An 18,570-nucleotide genomic window follows, 5' to 3' on the forward strand; every position below is an offset into this window, starting at 1 on the left:
CTGAGTTTAGTGAAATTTCACCATTTTCACCCTTCAATAAATTTTCAGCTTTTTTGGTCAATTCGGCGAAATTTTCGAGGTCTAACTAGTTCGTGTAGATGATTCTTATTCATAATAATTATTGATTTCTCAGAATTAGGATTGTTTTTATTGTGGCTACGTGTGCTCGTTACACTACATCACGTGCGTCTACACTACCTACTGATTACGCAGACAACAGGTAGATTAGACTGAGTACACTTCTTAATATATAGCTATTCGTGTATACCGTCATTGTTGATATCGAATATCATCGCTGTTGGTTAAAGGGTACCTTAGCTTACCTAGTTTTTATACTTCTAACTATGTCGTAGGTATACTTAGGCATTTTATGGCGCATATTTCTGTTGTACTGCTTCATTTGTCGATGAGATCGTATTACGAACGTATTGAATTTCGACTACTACGAATATCGACTATTAAATATCGACTACCACGTACCCGGTGTTAATCGAATGTCATTGTTTTCGAAAGCATTTCAAGTTAATGCAGTTTTTATCTGTACCCGATTATGTGAAGTTCTACGAGATAATTCACATCGAGTGTATTAAGTTTTACACTCTAACGTTACGTGATCATAAAAACTTATTTGTCAATTTGATCGACAGAAAAACGTCTGAATCACAATATGGAGGACATCAATAAGGATGACAGTGCGTCGCCAAATGCGAATTTCGTCATCGTTGGTGCAGGATTGGTAAGTACTCGTACCTATTCCTTTCTTCCACGTCATAAATTTTTGGCAATAATTGCCTGGTGGACGTTCCTGTTACTTCCAGGTTGGCTGTTTAGCTTCTGTTTATCTGTCCAAATTGGGATTCAAAGTGAACGTTTACGAGTACAGAGAAGGTAAGCCAACGTCATCGTCATCAGTTTTACTTGGTGGATAAATTATTATTCAAATTTGTTCGCTCGCTTCGCAGATATCAGAAAAAACGTCCAAACTCGTGGAAAATCCATCAATCTAGCATTGTCTCACAGAGGATTGGAAGCTTTGAAAAATGCCGATATTGCCTTGGCCGATTTCACTCATATGCTGGTGCCTATGAAGGGACGTATGATTCATAAACGTAATGCAAATTGCGAAGCTCTAATGTACGATGTTAAATACCAACGAGTAAGAGCAAAATTTACTGTTTAAATATTTTGTACGTAGTCACCAGTGACGAACCGATGACCGAGGGAGAGGGGAGTTTCCCCTCTGGCCGGATTTTATATTAAAAGAGAGTGCTGAGTGGGACAAAAATTAATCAATCACTAGAAACAGATATTTACATATTAGGTAGGTACCTATTTTTATTTTATTTTTTTAAGCAAAAAAACTTGAAATTTCCACTTTTTAAAGGTGTAAAATTAGTTAGGTATTATTTTTCAAGATTTTTTGGTACATCTGGCAACCTTCTTATTTTTTATCGTTTTCAGTTGGAATTTCCACCAATTTTACTTCCCCCCTCCCCCTCAACTCTACCCTTCGGTACGTCCTTGGTATTCAAAACTACCTACATATTTCACCACAATTTCTCTTTCGTCTTTTCTAGCATATATACTCGATCGGAAGAAACGAATTGAATAAAATGTTACTAAATGGTAAGTGATGCCGAATAAATTTGCCTTATTGTTAGATCATTCTCAATTTTTCCTTTTTGCAGAAGCTGAAAAAAAGGGCGTTAAATTCAACTTCCGATGCAAAGTGGTAAAAGTAGATTTTCAAAAGAAAATTTTAAACATTTCCCAGCAGTAAGTACATACTTATCTAAACTTATTTTGAGATGTCCATTGCCCACTCGTGTATCTACTGTTGCATGCTTTCGATAAAATCGCAAATCGTGTCGCAGATCGTCAAACGAAGACAAACCTCAGGAAGTGAAATACGATTATTTGATCGGATGCGACGGAGCTTACTCTACGATTCGTCATTGTATGATGAGAACACCGTTATTCAATTTCAGCCAGACGTATATCGATCACGGTTACATGGAGCTCAGCATCCCTGTTAATGCCCAACAGTCTGAAAAAGTATGCAGCGAAATATTCAATTCCATATTGCCTTAATATGTTACATTTGTAGCAATAATGTATTTAGTGTAGGGTATGGTGTGGTAGATATTATTTCGCGTTAAAAGAAATTTCTGCAATTTTTAATTTTTTTACCGGTGGGTTGTTCGCGTCTGCAGAACAAAATGACGCCAAATCATTTACACATATGGCCCAGAGTTACGTTCATGATGATAGCGCTGCCAAATGAGGACGGATCTTGGACGGTAACGCTATTCATGCCGTTCGAGCAATTTGGTAAAATTAAAAATCGGCACGATTTGTTGGATTTTTTTGGGCAACACTTCGCCGACGCTTTACCACTGATTGGACATCAGAATTTAATCGAGACGTTTTTCAGTTCAACTCCACAACCTTTGGTTTCCATCAAGGTACGTACTATACCTACGAACCAAATCAATACCTATAATGAGTGTTAAGAAAGAACATTCGGATCTTTTTTACTCGCATCTGCCTGAATTTCAGTGTGACAAGTACACAGTCGGTAATGATTGTTTGATTATGGGAGACGCCGCTCACGCTGTTGTGCCATTTTTCGGCCAAGGCATGAACGCTGTAAGTTACTTTAGGTGTAAGTAGATCAACGACTCGTAATAGCGTTAATAATTACATATTCGAAACTGTTTGGATCGTTTTAGGGCTTCGAAGACTGTCAAATTTTGTATGAAATTCTCAAGCACGAACCTTCTTCGAAAGCGTTCGAATCGTTTTCGAAAAAACGAATTATCGATACCCATGCCATATCGAATCTCTCCATGTACAACTACCTCGAGGTATGCATTTTTACCTACAAATATAACCCTTTAGAGATTGATAAACCGGTGATTGTTCATTTTGTAATTCGAATTCGACCACATGGTTTACAGATGCGAAATTTGGTCGTCAGTAAACGATTTCTACTGTTGAAAAAACTTGACAATATGCTCTACAAGTATTTGTGGAGTGAAATGTGGAAACCTCTATACGTACACGTAACGTTTTCAAGTACACCGTACTCGAGATGCCTTCAAATACAAAAATTTCAGCGTCAAGTTAGTACCTGAGCTTATGATTCACCTATCCTTTGTACTTTGCAATGTATTTTTTTCTAAATTAGGTAGGTACCATGCATTTTGTACGAATAAGTAGGTAAGTATTCATAGAACTGTAAATCTTTTTTTGGACGAACAAAAACCAAAACAACATCCTATAAAAAAGAAAACTGAAAACCAAAATACCAGTACAAGGCCCAAAATGAAAACAAAATGCTTATTCTAAAAACGAAAGCAGAAAAGTAAACACAAATCGAAAATAAAAAATAAATTCTAAGCATGAAATAAAAAATTTACAACTCCGAAAATATAACAATACAAAATCGAATCACAGAAGATCTCAAAAAGAGAACATTAAAAGTGTAATTTTTACTACCCCAAAATGGAATCAAGAAATTCAAAAAAACGGAACATAAAAAAATAAAATTGAAAAACGAAAATAAAAACTTCAAAATAGAAATTGATCATAAAAAAAAACAGAAATTAAAACGAAAAGCGTCAACAACAATATGGACCCCCCCCCCGCCCTCTAAAAAAGATTGAAAATCAGTAGACCTATAAAATACCATTTTCACAAACTTGATATAAAAACAAAAAATTCTAAAAATGAAATCAAACAAACATAAAAAAATGAAATCTGAAAATCAAAAACGAAACTCCAAAGCCTCATAACATTAAAACCAGCAACCACCCCCCCCTCCTCTAAAAAACAATTTGGAAAAAAAAATTGAAAATCAAAAGACTTCAAAACAAAAATCTAAACCCTCCTACGCCATGCTCCCACCCCTCCACAACAAAAATAGGAAAAAATACCATATCTTCACAACCTCGAAAATGTGATTATAAAAAATTCTAAAAATGGACGCGAACATGGAAAAACAAAATTGAAAAATAAAACCAAAAAATTCTAAACAAATATCTAGGTACCTCTCTAATTATTTATAAGAACAAAAACAAATCGAAAACGGAAAATGAAAACACTCCAAAAATAAAATTGAAAGCCAAAAACAAATATTCCAAGATTGAAATTGATATCCTGAAAGGAAAAATTTTAAAAACTAAATCAAAACCAATCATACAAATGAGACGTCTCAAAAGCCACAGAAACTGAAGATTTCAAAAACTAATAATGAAAACAAAAAATAATAAAAAAATAAACTGAGAAGCAAAAAAACTAAAAAACCTAATAAAAAAAGTGAAAATCAATAAATTTACTTTCCTACACTTTCTCTATAGTATGTATAGGTACTTAGTTTTCCAGACCTACATATTATATTTTTTTCATTTTCATCCTATTTTTCGAATATTTCACACACATAGATTAGCGGAATAGGAGAGGAGGTAAATTGTTTTGAAAAATAATCGAGCCTTCTTTCCTCGAAAATGAAAAATTTAATTTATCCACAAATTTCACATTCTTATTGCATCAGACTTCTTCTGAATAATACAAAACGTTCATTTATGTACAAAGAGGTATCTACTATTTTACAGGTTCTCAACGCGTTTGGTTTTGCTATCGTGATTTTACTGGGCCTTCTAGTACTTGGAATAAAATTCAGTTGAATTCTGTAACAGTTTCTGGTCGCAGGCGGAAGTTCATTAAATCAGCAACACAAATAAGGAAAAATGTGCGCCTGCAACTGCTCAAGCAGTGTACCACAACTACATCCATGTCGACATATGTACTTACCTATTGTAACATTTACCTACAGCTTACTTCTTGCTTCACTTAAAAATTTCCAAAATAATCCGCAGCTACAATAAAAAGACTTGGAGGAACTTTTTATTTTTATTTTTTTTATTTTATTTTATGTTGAATTTAGAACCTGATTTCCATACTTAATTGAGGCTTTTAAAATAAAAATTGACTTTTCGCTTTCTACATTTTTTCTGCAGAGCTTTACTTGGTTCTCATCGAGCACTCTACCTCCTCCATTGTGGGAGCTACACGTGGTTCAAATTTTCTCCATCGCACTAAGAATACTAGGTATACCCATACCTACCCATATGAACTCAAGTATATTTTATGGTTGTATTCAAGTTTTTGCAATATTTTTGGAGGAGGGGGTCCAAAAAGTTCAAAAATTTGGTTTTTTATTACGTCTCGGAACCTTTGGCACCAAATTGGTTTAAAATTTTGGATTTGAGGTTAAAATGCAATTTTTACAAAATTCAAGAAAATTGTTATGTTGGTATATTTCAGCACTCTCGCCCCCTTCTACTAAATTGAGGGTCATTGAAATCTAAATTGGACCAGTTAAAACTGCCCATAGTGTAAATAAGTAAGTTTTTAAGAAGCAATGCCTGGTAGCTATTTTATTTGTTATAATTGTACCATTAAAATTTACCGAATCGTTGAATGCGAATTGTGAAATGAATTTGAAGATGACTTGGTATCATTTTTATTTTCTCAATCACTGCCGTGATGGCAAAAGGATAATCCCCTTCCCCCTCCCCCAACCCACCGAAAAACGGGTTTCGCATTTTAGACAGAAAGGTAAACCAAATTATTCCTGGAATAATAACTTATGCTGTGCAGGCTTCTGTAATAAGACGAATTTAATGTAATTAATTTTTTAAATCATTTTTATACGTATGGAAAAAAAACTGCAAGCTTTAATGTTCGTCTCGATTTATGTTTTTTTTTTCACGTAGCTTAGGTAAGGTTTGAAGAACAAGTGCATCGCTCTGAGTGAAAAACCACGTGTTGTTACACATATGGTTGCGGTTGCACATAAATACTTGTAGTAAATGTGTAGTATTTTTTATTTGTAGTAAGATCTGGTGCACTTGTTATATGTATCTACGCTCTTCTTATTTTTTTTCAGTTGTACAACCGTAGATCAATTATATTAAAATAGAAAAAGACGCGTTCACCATACTAAGCTTAAACAGGTCCATATTTTGAGTAAATCATAATATCATGTGGCAATTTCAGTACCTACCTATCTCCACCTATGACCAACATGTCAGACTAGAGGAGGGAGACTCTTATTTATACCTTTAGATAGGTACTTAGGTAGGTACTTGTGTAAAAAATAAGTGTGTATGAATTTTTTTGCTGGCCTTCTCCCAAAAGTTGTCAGGTTTCATAGAAAAATGCCTCTGGCAATTTTAGTAAAAGCAATAGTGTCAAAAAGTGTCCTCCCTCCCGTTCCAAAAATTTTCGAAAAATTTGTTCAGGCATGTTTGGGTTTCAACGTAAACTTTGTCTAGGAAAGGAGAAGGGGTACCTCTATGTAAAAAAATTGTCACGCAGAAAGTAAGCACGAAAATGTTTGAAAAGTTAGGCCTCGGTTTTGATTTACATACGTACATTATAGGTACTATTTTTCTCGATTTTATTCAACTTTGAGGCTCCACAATACGAAAATTGATTTTTAAATATTTTTATCCGGGGGGGGGGAAGGTTAGCTACCGGCACTATATTTTTTCCAAAAAGGACAAACAAAAAATATGGAATCATTTACTCACCCGAGGCAATAAATTTATAGGGTGGAAGGTTGAAAAACTTGCCTCAGAGTATCGATTGAGTGGGGGGGGGGGGGGTGGAGGAGATTGCAATAAATCTCTATGCTGGCTCGCCGACGTAATTAAGTATTGTATCCAAATGCAGCGTTATAAAATGTACTCGTACTTATTACGTCGAGATCATCCAACTGTAACTATAGTAAGACTACCTCGTTTAGTCTTGCATTATACACATGCTTTGTTCAGCTTAACATGCTGTATTTTTAAAAATGTATAATAGATTTGAACCAGATGATCAAACCAAGAGGTTAATGGCAATGAATTTTATACAGTAGCGATTCCATTATAATGAGTGATAGAAAAATGTAAACTTCAAGTAACACGTGGACCTTCGATAAAGTACCCAATGTCGTTCATTTTTTTTCTTTTTTTTTTGAATCTTGTCGTAAGGCGCAGGCACGCCATTTGTCAACGCAGCTTTGATGTCATTGAACGTTCTTGGCTGCTGGGTGTTGTATCAAATTACATAATGTAGCCTATGTCAAAAAAAAATAAAATAAAAAGTAGGAAAAGCATTAGAAAACTGCCACTTGTTGGATTTGAAGTGTGTAGGTACCTACCTCAAGTTCGAATGAGGCACTCAAGTAGGTATTATAAATAGCCAATAGGCTATTGCATTTTTGAGAAATACGAGTATGAAAAAATGCAAAAGTATTCGCATTTAGTTGCCCAAAAAAGTCAGAAAAAGTGATACACGTGAATTTTTAAAGAAACCCTTCAAAATAACCTTCAAGTTGAGCTACCTAATATAGGAATTCCCGCTTGGCTAATTACCTATCGGTGATAATTTTTTGGTAAATCATCAAATCATCAGTAGGTATTTCAGCGAATAACCTGAGATTTTTCGGTCAATTATCTGATAAGGAATTCTTTGGTAAATCATCTAGTAATCTTCTGGTATAGGTTAGTGGTAGTTTTTTTTGGTAAATAAGTAATTTCTTAGTGAATTACTGGTAATTTTTTTGTTTAATTACAGGTAATTTTTTTGGTTAATTACAGGTAATTTTTTTGGTTAAATACAGGTATTTTTTTTTTGGTAAATTACTGGTAATTTTTTTGGTAAATTACTGGTAATTTTTTTTGGTAAATTACTGGTAATTTTTTTTGGTAAATTACTGGTAATTTTTTGGTAGTTTACTAATAATGTCTTGGCAATTCACTTGTAATTTCTTGGCAATTCACTTGTAATTTCTTGGTAAATTATTTGTAATTTTTTGGTAAATTGTTTGTAATTTTTTGGTAAATTGTTTGTCTTAATTTCTTGGTAAATTACTGGTAAATTCTGGTGAATTACTGGTAATATCTTGGTAATTTCTAGGTAATTTTATGGTAAAATACAGGCGATTTTTTTGGTAAGTTATCTGGAAAATTTTCGTTATAATCATCTGACAAGTTTCTGGAAAATTGCTGATATTTTTTTTTTTTTGGTAAATTACTCGACATTTTGGGAAATAAGAAATAACTACTGATTTTTAGTAGGTTATTGCTGGTAGTTTTCAGTATGTAAATTACGTTGTTTTTCTTGAATTGAAGGCGATATTTAGTAAATTGGAGGCAACACATTTGGTCAGTTACTGGTATTATTCAGTGAATTACTCGTCATTTGTCATTTTTGTTTAATTACCGGTAATTTTGTAATTTTTGGTATCTTTCAGAAAACGTGGGAAAAAATTGTTGAATCTTTAAAATTACTTCAGATGCTTGAGAATATGAGGAAAAGTGATTAATTTCTGACACTTTTGCAAACATTAAGGTAGACTTTTCAATTTCAAGTTCAACTCTTTTAGAACTTTGAATAAATCGTAATTGCACATCCAAGCATGAGCAGCAGATGCAAATTTGTATGTAATTCGTCTTCAAACAGAAATGTTCCCCGTCACGTTTCAGGCATTGTTATCGTATGTTAGTATAAGCTTGAGGCTGGTGCTGGTTGCCTGATAATATGATACGAATTCTAAATCATAATAATAAACCAAAGAAGTAAAATAAAAACAAACAAAAAAAAATTACAACATATGTTTTATTATCCACGCGCCTTTCACCATCATTTTCTTGTGTGTAGCGTATCTACTTATAAAAAAATACAAGTTAATTTTTTTGCCATTTTAAGCTATTATGTATGTATCCAAAGGCACGTACCAATTAGCTGGAACAGTTCCAGATTGTGTTTACATATACATGTGTTTTGTCGAACAAGTAGGAGGTATAATTTACCATTTATAGAAAATAATTTTGGTATTATTGAAGATGAATGGATGGTTCACAAGACACATGAAAATGCACGCGTATAAAAAAATGAATAAGTAAAATTTTAAAATTGTTTCTCATAAAAATATATGCAAGATGTCTAAAGATGTACCTATTATTAAGGACGAAATTGGCACATTGTGGCGCCGTTGGTGGTTATCTCGAAGTTGATAGCGATTCCGGATATATTTTGAAAATTCCTTTGGATTGCGTTGTCTGTACAAGTGTGGGCGATTCTTGGAAAAATATGTACGTACTTACATATCTAATTACTGATGTGAATTGCATACAAAATGCAAAATAATTAGTAACTTACTTGAAGTTGAAATATGTCAGAATGATGGCCCCCTATGTGAAATTTATCTTTACAATTTACAATGTTGCATTCAAGGAATTAAAGCGACGAAAAATTATATGATTATATTTTTTTAATGTGGCGACAAATATTTGCAGTTGTACAAATTTTTTCTATTCGCTCAGTAGGTACCCAAGTGATCACATGAAGTACAGCTGTATCAAAAAACTCAAAAGTATGCAAAAAATTTGCCAAAATTTTCAAATGTTTAACTTTTGGAGATTTCAAGTACATAAGTATGTTTTTTTTAATGTACTCGTAGGTACCTCTACCTACCTAATAACTATATAGTCCGTAAAAATGATAGCAATTAGTCTTGGAATTAATGCGCCTGTCATTCGAATCTGTGGGTGTGAGATCCAAGTGAATACTTACTTGTGGTTGAGACAGACACAGTTTTTATCAGTGGGTATTTTCAGGCCTAAGTAAGGACCTGTGGTTGAGTCAGACACAGTTTTCAACCTGTGAGTGTTTTCAGACCCAAGCAAAGGATCTGCGGTTAAGTCAAATCAGATTTCAATCAGTGGGTGTTTTCAGACCCATGTATTAAGGACCTGTGGTTGAGTCAGACACAGTGTTCAATCTGGGTTACATTCAAACTCCCCTTGCATCTTTGGTCATGGGAGACACTGTTTCAAATTCTATTTTTCTAAATATTGCCGAAAACCAACAAGAAACATGCTCAAACGTGGCCAAAAACGAACAATCAAAATTGTAAATTTTCAGCGAATAACCAGAAAATTTTTCAGTCAGTTATCTGATTATTCTTCGGTACCTAAGTCATGTAGTAATCTTCTGGAAGATTGGTGGTAATTTTTCAGAAAATATCGAGTAATTTACCGGTAAATTTGGTATTTTTAAAGTATATTATGGATAATTTGAATTTGTGGCTGAATTACTGGCGATTTATTAGTAAATTACCCGTAATTTTTTCTTGGTGAATTACTTGTAATTTTTTCTTGGTAAATTACCTGTAACTTTTCTTGGTAAGTTACCTGTAACTTTTCTTGGTAAATTACCGGCAATTTCTTGGTAAATTACTGGTAATTTCTTTGAAATTTACTAGTAATTTTTTCTTGGTAAATTACTGGTAATTTTGTGGTAAATTACTGTTGATTTTGAGGTAAATTACTGGTAATTTTATGGTAAATACCTGGTAATTTTGTGGTGAATTACTTGTAATATTGTGGTAAATTACTGGTAATTTTATGGTAAATACCGGGTAATTTTGTGGTAAATACCGGGTTATTTTGTGGTAAATACCGGGTAATTTTGTGGTAAATTACTGGTAATTTTGTGTTAAATTACTGGTAATTTTGTGGTAAATTACTGGTAATTTTGTGTTAAATTACTGGTAATTTTGTGGTAAATTACTGGTAATTTTGTGGCAAATGCTTGTAATTTACTAAAAATAGAATGAAAAATTACAGGTAGGTATTTTACCTAGAAATTACCAGTATGAACCAAGACATCACCAGTAGTTTACCAAAATATTACCGGTAAATTACCACAAAATTACCAGTAATTTACCACAAAATTACCAGTAATTTACCACAAAATTACCAGTAATTTACCACAAAATTACCAGTAATTTGCCAAGAAAAATTGTAATTTTTTATTGGTAAATTACTTGTTATTTCTTCTTGGTAAATCACTAGCAATTTATTCTTGGTAAATTAAGTAAGTACTTGTAACTTCTTCTGGGCAAATTACTTGTAAGTAATTTTTTCTTGGTGAATTACTTTAATTTTTTCTCACTAAATTTACTGGCGATTTCTTGGTAAATTACCTGTAATTTTTTCTTGGTAAAATTGCTTGTAATTTTGTCTTGGTAAATTACTGGTAATTTTTGGTAAATTAGTTACTGGTAATTTTTCGGCCAATTACTGGCAATTTTCGGGTAAATTCTAGGTAATTTTAAGGTAAAATACTGGTGATTTTTTGGTTAGTTATTGAATTGCAAGATTTTTTCTTGTAAAGGTAAGGCACTATAGCTTCACTCAGGTGAAATCGCTCGGCCATCTTTGGTGCAAAATAACAATAGAATTTTTATGAAACGTCGCAGTGACGTCACTTGCCGAACAGCTGTACTGTGCTGTGATTATGGGTGACATCATCATTTTGCACCAAAGGTGGCCGAGCGATTTCACCTGAGTGAAGCTATAGTGCCTTAGTAAAGGTACTGTTGTTTTCGGAGAATTGAAGGCAATAGATAGGTATTTAGTAAATTGAAGGCAAAATTTGGTCAATTTCTGGAAATATTCAGTGAACTACTCGTCAGTCATCATTTTTGTTTAATTACCGGCAATTTTGTAATTTTTTGTATCTTAGAAAACTTGTGATCAGATGCTTTTGCAAACATTAAGGTAGACTTTGACATTTCGTTATCATATGTTTGACGGAAAAAAACATATTCATCGATATTTAAAACTTGATAAAAACGAAAATTCCGAAAAGAAAAATTCTTGAGTACAAAAATACTTGAATTTTCACAAAATATAAGCAGAGACTTCAGAAGCGTAGTTGTAAAAATTTCGATTTTTGTCGTAAATCTCAATGAAATTAAAAGTTTTAGACACATGTGTTAAGTAGGTACCCACGTATTGTGATTTGATCCAAGTGAATGAAATTAAAATTACGAAAGGAAAAAATTTTAAGTTCACAAATGCTACAGCGTTTACTCGTATAACACTTTGAGCTTTTAAACATAAATGGACTTCGAACGCACAATTATGAAAATCACTTCACGGTGCCGTAATTTTTGGTAAAGTTCAAATTTCATGACTTCTGTGCAATTTGGTTCCGTGCGAGATTTCATGCTTCTGAAAAAAAATGTCGTGTAGGTATCTATTTAGCCTTTTCTTTTGATGGCAGCTATTTCTATAGGTATCCGTAAAACAAAAATAATTAAAAGAATATAGAGTTACCTAAAAACATGTATGAAACTTTGAATTTCGTCATAATGAGACAGATGAATGAAATAAAAGTCATACTCTGAACCTAACACCTACCCTCAGTACGTATTAAATTTGAGTGGGTACTAGTACTTATGTCCTGCAAGAAGTACTTTCAAACAGCAATAGTACAAAAATTGAAGAAGTAGGAACATAATATATTATTATTATACATAGACATAGACACACGATCAGCGAAAACACATATTGTAACAACCAGAAAGTATCCCCTATTTGAAAAAAAAAATGTAATTAATATCAGTCCGCTGACATGTATGTACGTACGTTCGTAAGTATGTACGTCTACGTACTACGTATTGCATCGTGTCCCTATAAAGATACAATCCTCAAAGAGCGGGGACATGCGTTTCTTTTCTTTATTTTCAACCACATGTGTTACATAAGACTTGCACAAATGATATTCCAAAATAATCGAGAGAAAGAGAGAAAGAGAGAGAAAATGAGTGGTTATCACTCATTAAAATTTTTGAACACTACAGTCTCAAGCAACGGCATCCAATTGTCAAATGTCACTCGTGGTACAAGGTACTGGTGTTCTTACTCTTATTTTCGTATCGCGATGCCTCTCGTAGATTTCAATATGCGCGCCAAACCGATAAATTTTCACTTTGAAGATCGAGATTCGGATTTTTTGTACGATAAATTCAACGAATCGAATATTATAAAAAAAGAAGTCGAATACGAATCGATTTCTAGTGACTGCAATAATTATGATCAGAATTTGGAAAATTACATGCTACATAATTTCAATATTCAGCCTCCGATTGTTAAACGTATGTTACCTTCGATGGTACCTGGTACGAGGAATTTTGTCGACTGCCCAGATGAGTTTGAAAAACATTCTTCCCTTCAAAATATGGTAAGCATTTTCGATTGAATTATTCTAATGTAAATTACGTATGGAATTTAGCCTTAAGCTCAATTTTTCATAATTTTTGAATACCATAACCCACTTTGATAATTCGAATTATTTAATTTTTAATTTCGAAATTTATCGATTAGATCTCAAATCAGACTTATTTGTCGTCTGATGTACCGAAATGCGAAGCAAATGAGAATTTTGGACATTTACTAGACTTCTCTGATTTTTACGATGATCTCAACTTGACCACTTCAACCGATGAATTGGAATGTCTCGATAATAATGATTTCGTAAATCAACTTTCTGATAACCAGGTACCTACTTGATATTTTTATTCGTTTTTTAGCATAAGTCGTTGAATTTTTGCTAACGAAATTTCAATTAATTTTTCTATTTTTCATATTTTTAAAGGTAGTTTTACCCCAAGATGAAAGTTTAGTCTTGACTGATCTCGTAGCTGAATCCTTGTCAGAAGAAACAAAAACATCCGAATGTGAAGATATTCCTCACTGGACTTCGAAAGGTTCTTTAATTAGACTAATAAAAACTGCGAAACAACTAATCGATTTGAATTCCATTATCTAATTCCATCTTACAGATTCTCATCAGTGTCACTGGGTCGGATGCAGTAAAGAACTACTTTCTCAAGAAGCCCTAGTTCATCACATCGAAAAAAATCACGTCGATTCGAGGAAATCGGATGAATTTGTATGCTTATGGCAACCCTGTCCGAGACTTTTGAAACCATTCAATGCTCGTTACAAGCTTCTAATTCATATGAGAGTGCATTCTGGAGAAAAACCTAACAAATGTCCGGTAAATATTGAAAATACCTACCTACGGAATAGTAGGTACCTATTTTACGGAAAATTAAGAAAATTTAAAACTGATTTGATGATTGACAGTTTTCAGGATGTACGAAAGCTTTCTCGAGACTGGAAAATCTTAAAATTCATCAGAGATCTCATACCGGAGAACGGCCTTATGCTTGTCAATTTGCTCAATGCTCAAAGGCATTTAGCAACAGTTCAGATCGAGCGAAACATCAACGAACCCATTTTGATCAGGTATGTAGTTTGAATTATGAAACTATATACACATTATCATTGAAGTAGGGTAATTTCATGCCAAATTAGTCACGTGTTGGGCTTATAGGTCATCCTATTATGCTGAAATTTTTTTTGGAGGGGGGTGGGGGCAGATATTGTGACTATTTTTGAAAATAAAATGAATACCTCATTTCGTTTTTGATGAGAGCAGGCAAACTTTATTTTTGAAGAGGAAATAAAAACCTAATTTTTAAAAAAAGTGCACTTTTCATTTCTTAAGAAAACCAAAAAAAAAAATAATAAAAACCAACTTTATTTTTGAAGAGAAAATGGAATATAAACTTCATAAAACAAAATTTTTTAAATTTCGCTACTAAAAAGTCTCTGGTATAAAACTTTGAACAAAAACTTTGTTCCAAAAATTGTTTTTCGTGGAACAAAATTTGTTCTTATCTTAAGATTTCAAAAATGAAAACTCAAAGAACAGAGGTTTTTATTTTTGAAAAAAAACTCCTCATTTTAGAACACTTATTTTTTCAAAAAAAAAAAAAAAAAATTATAGAAAAATTTTCCAATCAACTTAGAAAAAACAAAAACAAAATTATATATTTTGTGTGGGAGGGGGAGGGGAACTTCTTCACACAGGAAAATTTGTGGAAAAATTCTGTTTTGTGAACAACTCATTTTCGATCTCAATTTTTTTGAAAAAAAACACACCTACTTGCTTTAGTGATGGGTGAGGTGCATGAAAATGTTTTATGAGACTATCAATTTTTTATCCTAGACTCACAAATTGGCTCTCGGAAGCAATTGCAGGAGGGGCAAGGTTTGTTTTTTTTTCGACAGTTGGAATTTTTCGTCATAATGTCAAACCATAAAGTTCATTTGCTCGCTGAAAGTTGAAAAAAAATTGAAAAAATACATTTGCCAAAAATTTCAAAATTTTAGGGTAGCTCATACATTTTCATGGGAGATACAAACCCCCAAATTTTTTTCCAAAATGTGAAAAACCCCTCCCCCTCATTGGTCTTCAAAATTTCACGACGAGTAGGTTTTCTTTGTGGACTGATCACGCAGAATTACATATTTTTATGATCTGACACCAGAAAGCTTCACTTTAATTCAAAGTTCAAGAGTTTAATTATTTTTCTGCAACTTTTCTATGGAAAATTCAACTCTTTTCGCTCTATAGCATTTTTGGCATCCTTTTCCAAAGGTTCCAACATCCTTTCGTGTCAATTTTCAAGAAATTTGAGTGCCCATAGCGGAGCATGGAAGAATATATGTATTTGTACTCAGCACTCTCAAAAACGTTTGAGAAACGAAACGTCAAACGATATTTGACAGTTTTTTTTTACATTTTTACCAAAATTTCGATACTGATAAAACTGAAAGGTTTAGACCTTTTAGATTATTTTTTAACTATAGAATTTTTTCATTCGCAGAAACCGTATGCCTGTCAAATCGAAGGATGCAATAAACGATACACTGATCCGAGCTCGTTAAGAAAACATATCAAAATCCATACTTCAGTATCTCAAAAACATAAAACACTTCGTAAAATTGTGAGAATATATTTTTTTCCCCTAATTTTACGAGTATTCTAAATTTGAAAACTTGAAGTACATTTAATATTTTTTCTTTTCAGAATTACGTTAACATATCTCCTGTTGTGAAAAAACAAGTCAGTCAGAATGTTCTAGCAAAAAAAATGTTTGAGAAAGGTAATTAAAAAAAAAAAAAAAAAAATTAAACCAATTGCACAATAAAATTTATACAATTATAAACTATTTTATAAACATCCGAACCATTATATGCTTTTAATTAATCTCTCATATTTTTATCACAGACAAATTGAAGTCAAATAGAAAATCCAAACAACTAAAAGAACACATCACTCATCAAAAAAATAAATCACCAGAGTACCATGCAATTAAAACTGAGGCAAACGATTCGTCATACATATTGCCAGATGAATTTTCAATATATCCAGACCACGAATCATACGACGATTTTTCATCGCCTCAAGTTAAAAGTAAGTATAATTCTTGATGCAATAACATCATTTTCATTTAATTCAATGGAAATTGAAAATAGGTACTTGATGTGAAAATCTAATCATTTATTGATTTTGTTGCAGATGAGAAATATTTCGATAATTTACTTACAGAAAATATTCGATGCAAAGATGAATTTGATATGATCTCGACGAGTAAAGACTCGATGATGTATTTTGATCTGGAAAATGGACTATTTGGTGAAACTGAGGATATTAAAACGCAAGACGCTGAGTTTCATGAAGATGGCTTCTTCTATACTTAGAAAATTAGTAGATTAAGATAAGAATTAGATTTCTAGATTTCGTTTTTAATAGGTACACTTTATGGTCTCATTTTGCTTTCGTGAATGATCTCTTTATGTGATTGTATAATTTGTTTACATTATAAGGAAATCATTATCATTATATTGTGTGTGTGTGTGCGTTTTTTATGCTTGGTACTTATTAGGCACCTAATTCTTTCTTCTTTTTTTTTTTATATAAAAATGTGTTCTTTTCTGTACTGTAGGTACCTATCCCTAATGTTGGGTTACTTAATTGTATGTATACTTAAGTGTTATGAGAGTGCCTATTGAGCATTTTAAATGTACATATTTTCCATTTTTTCAATCCTTCTTTAGAATAGTTGAATGTTAGAAAATGAAATCACAGTGTTGTATTAAGATTTAAGTAGTCATGTTATCTTCAATCATGATCTCTTCATGTTCAAGATCTGTAATAAAATTATACTTGAAACGTGAATATTAATTTCATTCAATACCTCGCTGGTGAATAACAGAAAATCCAAGCTTGTAAAATTTCTGGGTTTAAAATACCTTTTTTTTTTATCAGATGGCAGCTAAAAAAATCAGTAACATAGGCAACCCATCCTGAGCACAGGTATCCATGTTTGCCCTCCATGGGATTTGAAGGGGCTTCGTTATAATTTCGAGAAAAGTTTGGGAAACCACTTGGTAGACCTATTCCATCAAATATATTCTCTCGATTGTTTTGTAGCCCCCCCCCCCCAAAAAGGTAAAATTTGATGCTTAAAAATTAAGCATTTCATTCCTTTTTTCTTATGCAAGTCAAAATTACCAACTTTATTTTCAAAAAAAAAGATTGAAAAAAATGAAGAGTGTTGAAGCGTTCAAAAATTTGGGTTTCGAGAGGTAAAAACAATGTTTGAGAAACTTTTTTCATTTTTTTTTTTTAAATTTTAGAATTTAAATGATGACTTCTTGAAAATTTACTGAAAAACCTCGAAAAATAGACCAAAAAGTGATTGAAAACCAGCCGAAAAAAGTAACAAAATGCAAGTAAAACATTTTGATCCGGAAAAAATTGCCAAAAAAAAAACCAGAATAACTATTACGATTTGAAATGTAGGTATTCAATGTTGAAACGTTGAACAACTTCGAGACTTTTTGACAATTTTTGGTAGCAAAGTAAGGATTTTGGCAATTTCTGGCGAAAATTGCAATCCTTGAAAAACTATAACGAGACTGTCAATTTTAACAAAAGGAATGGTTTTCTGAGTGTTTCTGATACAAAAAATGAGACATTTGGACATGAAAAAAAAAATTCTGAAAAAAAAGACTATTTACCTGGGTATTTTTAGAAATTTTATTAAAAGGCGAGAATTTTTTTACAATTTTTGGCAAACAGCAGGATTTTAAAAATTTTAGCAAATAAGAAGAACTTCGTGAGAATTTTGGCAAATTTTCATTTTTCACCGTCCACTGCAAAAAATTCTGTCGAGTAAGTAACCTTTTTTGTAGAGGTGAAGAAATTCAATTGTTTATAAATTTTCAAACGCCTGTAATTAAAAAATAAGTCTATTTTTTTCACTGATAAATGATCGTAATTTAATATCAAAATGTTTCAATACGACTTAATTTAATGATATGACGTTGAAGTGCGAGGAATAAAAATAAATACGTAGGTACGTCTATACTCGTAAGTATGTACAGTACGTAATGTACGCAATTTAAATGTAACCACATCCATTTATAACCAGCACGGTTACAATTGCCATGCTCTTGATCTTGCACAACCTGTTTAGTCAAATACAAGGAGCAACGAGCGTCCTATAGTCTGATCGTCGAGTAATTAAGTAAAATCCAACGTATATCAGCCAACAGGTTGACGTGCTCTTCAATCGGTAAGTAAGTAAATTAAACAGTACGAATTTACCTTGATACCTACTTGCGTTAATAAAAATCAAAATACCGATCGACAAACAGTCAGGTACTTCACCGTCTGTAATTCCTCATATGTATTTCTAGGTTACAAATACATACGAGTGAGTAAGAAGTAGAAGTAGGTAGTAGGTAAAAATTTGAAATTTAATGTTTCCTGGTCAAATCTACCGAGACGAATGGCACC

At 32.5% G+C, this 18,570-nt stretch overlaps 2 protein-coding genes across 2 annotated transcripts; both read left to right on the top strand.

Annotated features, from left to right (window-relative positions):
• Positions 1–419: 419 nt before the first annotated feature.
• On the top strand, positions 420–5,009 carry cn (Kynurenine 3-monooxygenase cn). Its single transcript, XM_065369745.1, has 11 exons — positions 420–736; positions 819–888; positions 963–1,156; positions 1,578–1,626; positions 1,689–1,776; positions 1,875–2,055; positions 2,214–2,465; positions 2,560–2,649; positions 2,733–2,867; positions 2,961–3,125; positions 4,617–5,009. Exons 1-11 carry the CDS (start codon positions 668–670, stop codon positions 4,686–4,688), a joined length of 1,365 nt encoding a protein of 454 aa, XP_065225817.1. The 5' UTR covers positions 420–667; the 3' UTR covers positions 4,689–5,009.
• A 7,162-nt stretch (positions 5,010–12,171) lies between these two features.
• LOC135849362 (uncharacterized) lies at positions 12,172–16,931 on the top strand. Its single transcript, XM_065369757.1, has 9 exons — positions 12,172–13,092; positions 13,236–13,409; positions 13,507–13,618; positions 13,694–13,911; positions 14,001–14,162; positions 15,590–15,709; positions 15,793–15,868; positions 15,994–16,179; positions 16,285–16,931. The coding sequence occupies exons 1-9, from the start codon at positions 12,484–12,486 to the stop codon at positions 16,464–16,466; spliced, it is 1,839 nt and encodes a 612-aa protein (XP_065225829.1). The 5' UTR covers positions 12,172–12,483; the 3' UTR covers positions 16,467–16,931.
• Positions 16,932–18,570: the final 1,639 nt, after the last annotated feature.

The sequence above is a fragment of the Planococcus citri genome, chromosome 1 (assembly GCF_950023065.1).
Source record: "Planococcus citri chromosome 1, ihPlaCitr1.1, whole genome shotgun sequence".
Classification (NCBI taxonomy): Eukaryota; Metazoa; Arthropoda; class Insecta; order Hemiptera; family Pseudococcidae; genus Planococcus; species Planococcus citri.

Bases quoted from the DNA above. Each gene is read 5' to 3' on its own strand.
- cn (XM_065369745.1), top strand. From the start codon at position 668: ATGGAGGACATCAATAAGGATGACAGTGCGTCGCCAAATGCGAATTTC. The intron at 889-962 runs GTAAGCCAACGT...CTCGCTTCGCAG, and splicing joins CGTTTACGAGTACAGAGAAG to ATATCAGAAAAAACGTCCAA. The intron at 2,466-2,559 runs GTACGTACTATA...CCTGAATTTCAG, and splicing joins AACCTTTGGTTTCCATCAAG to TGTGACAAGTACACAGTCGG.
- LOC135849362 (XM_065369757.1), top strand. From the start codon at position 12,484: ATGTATGTACGTACGTTCGTAAGTATGTACGTCTACGTACTACGTATT. The intron at 13,410-13,506 runs GTACCTACTTGA...ATATTTTTAAAG, and splicing joins ATCAACTTTCTGATAACCAG to GTAGTTTTACCCCAAGATGA. The intron at 13,912-14,000 runs GTAAATATTGAA...GATGATTGACAG, and splicing joins AAAAACCTAACAAATGTCCG to TTTTCAGGATGTACGAAAGC.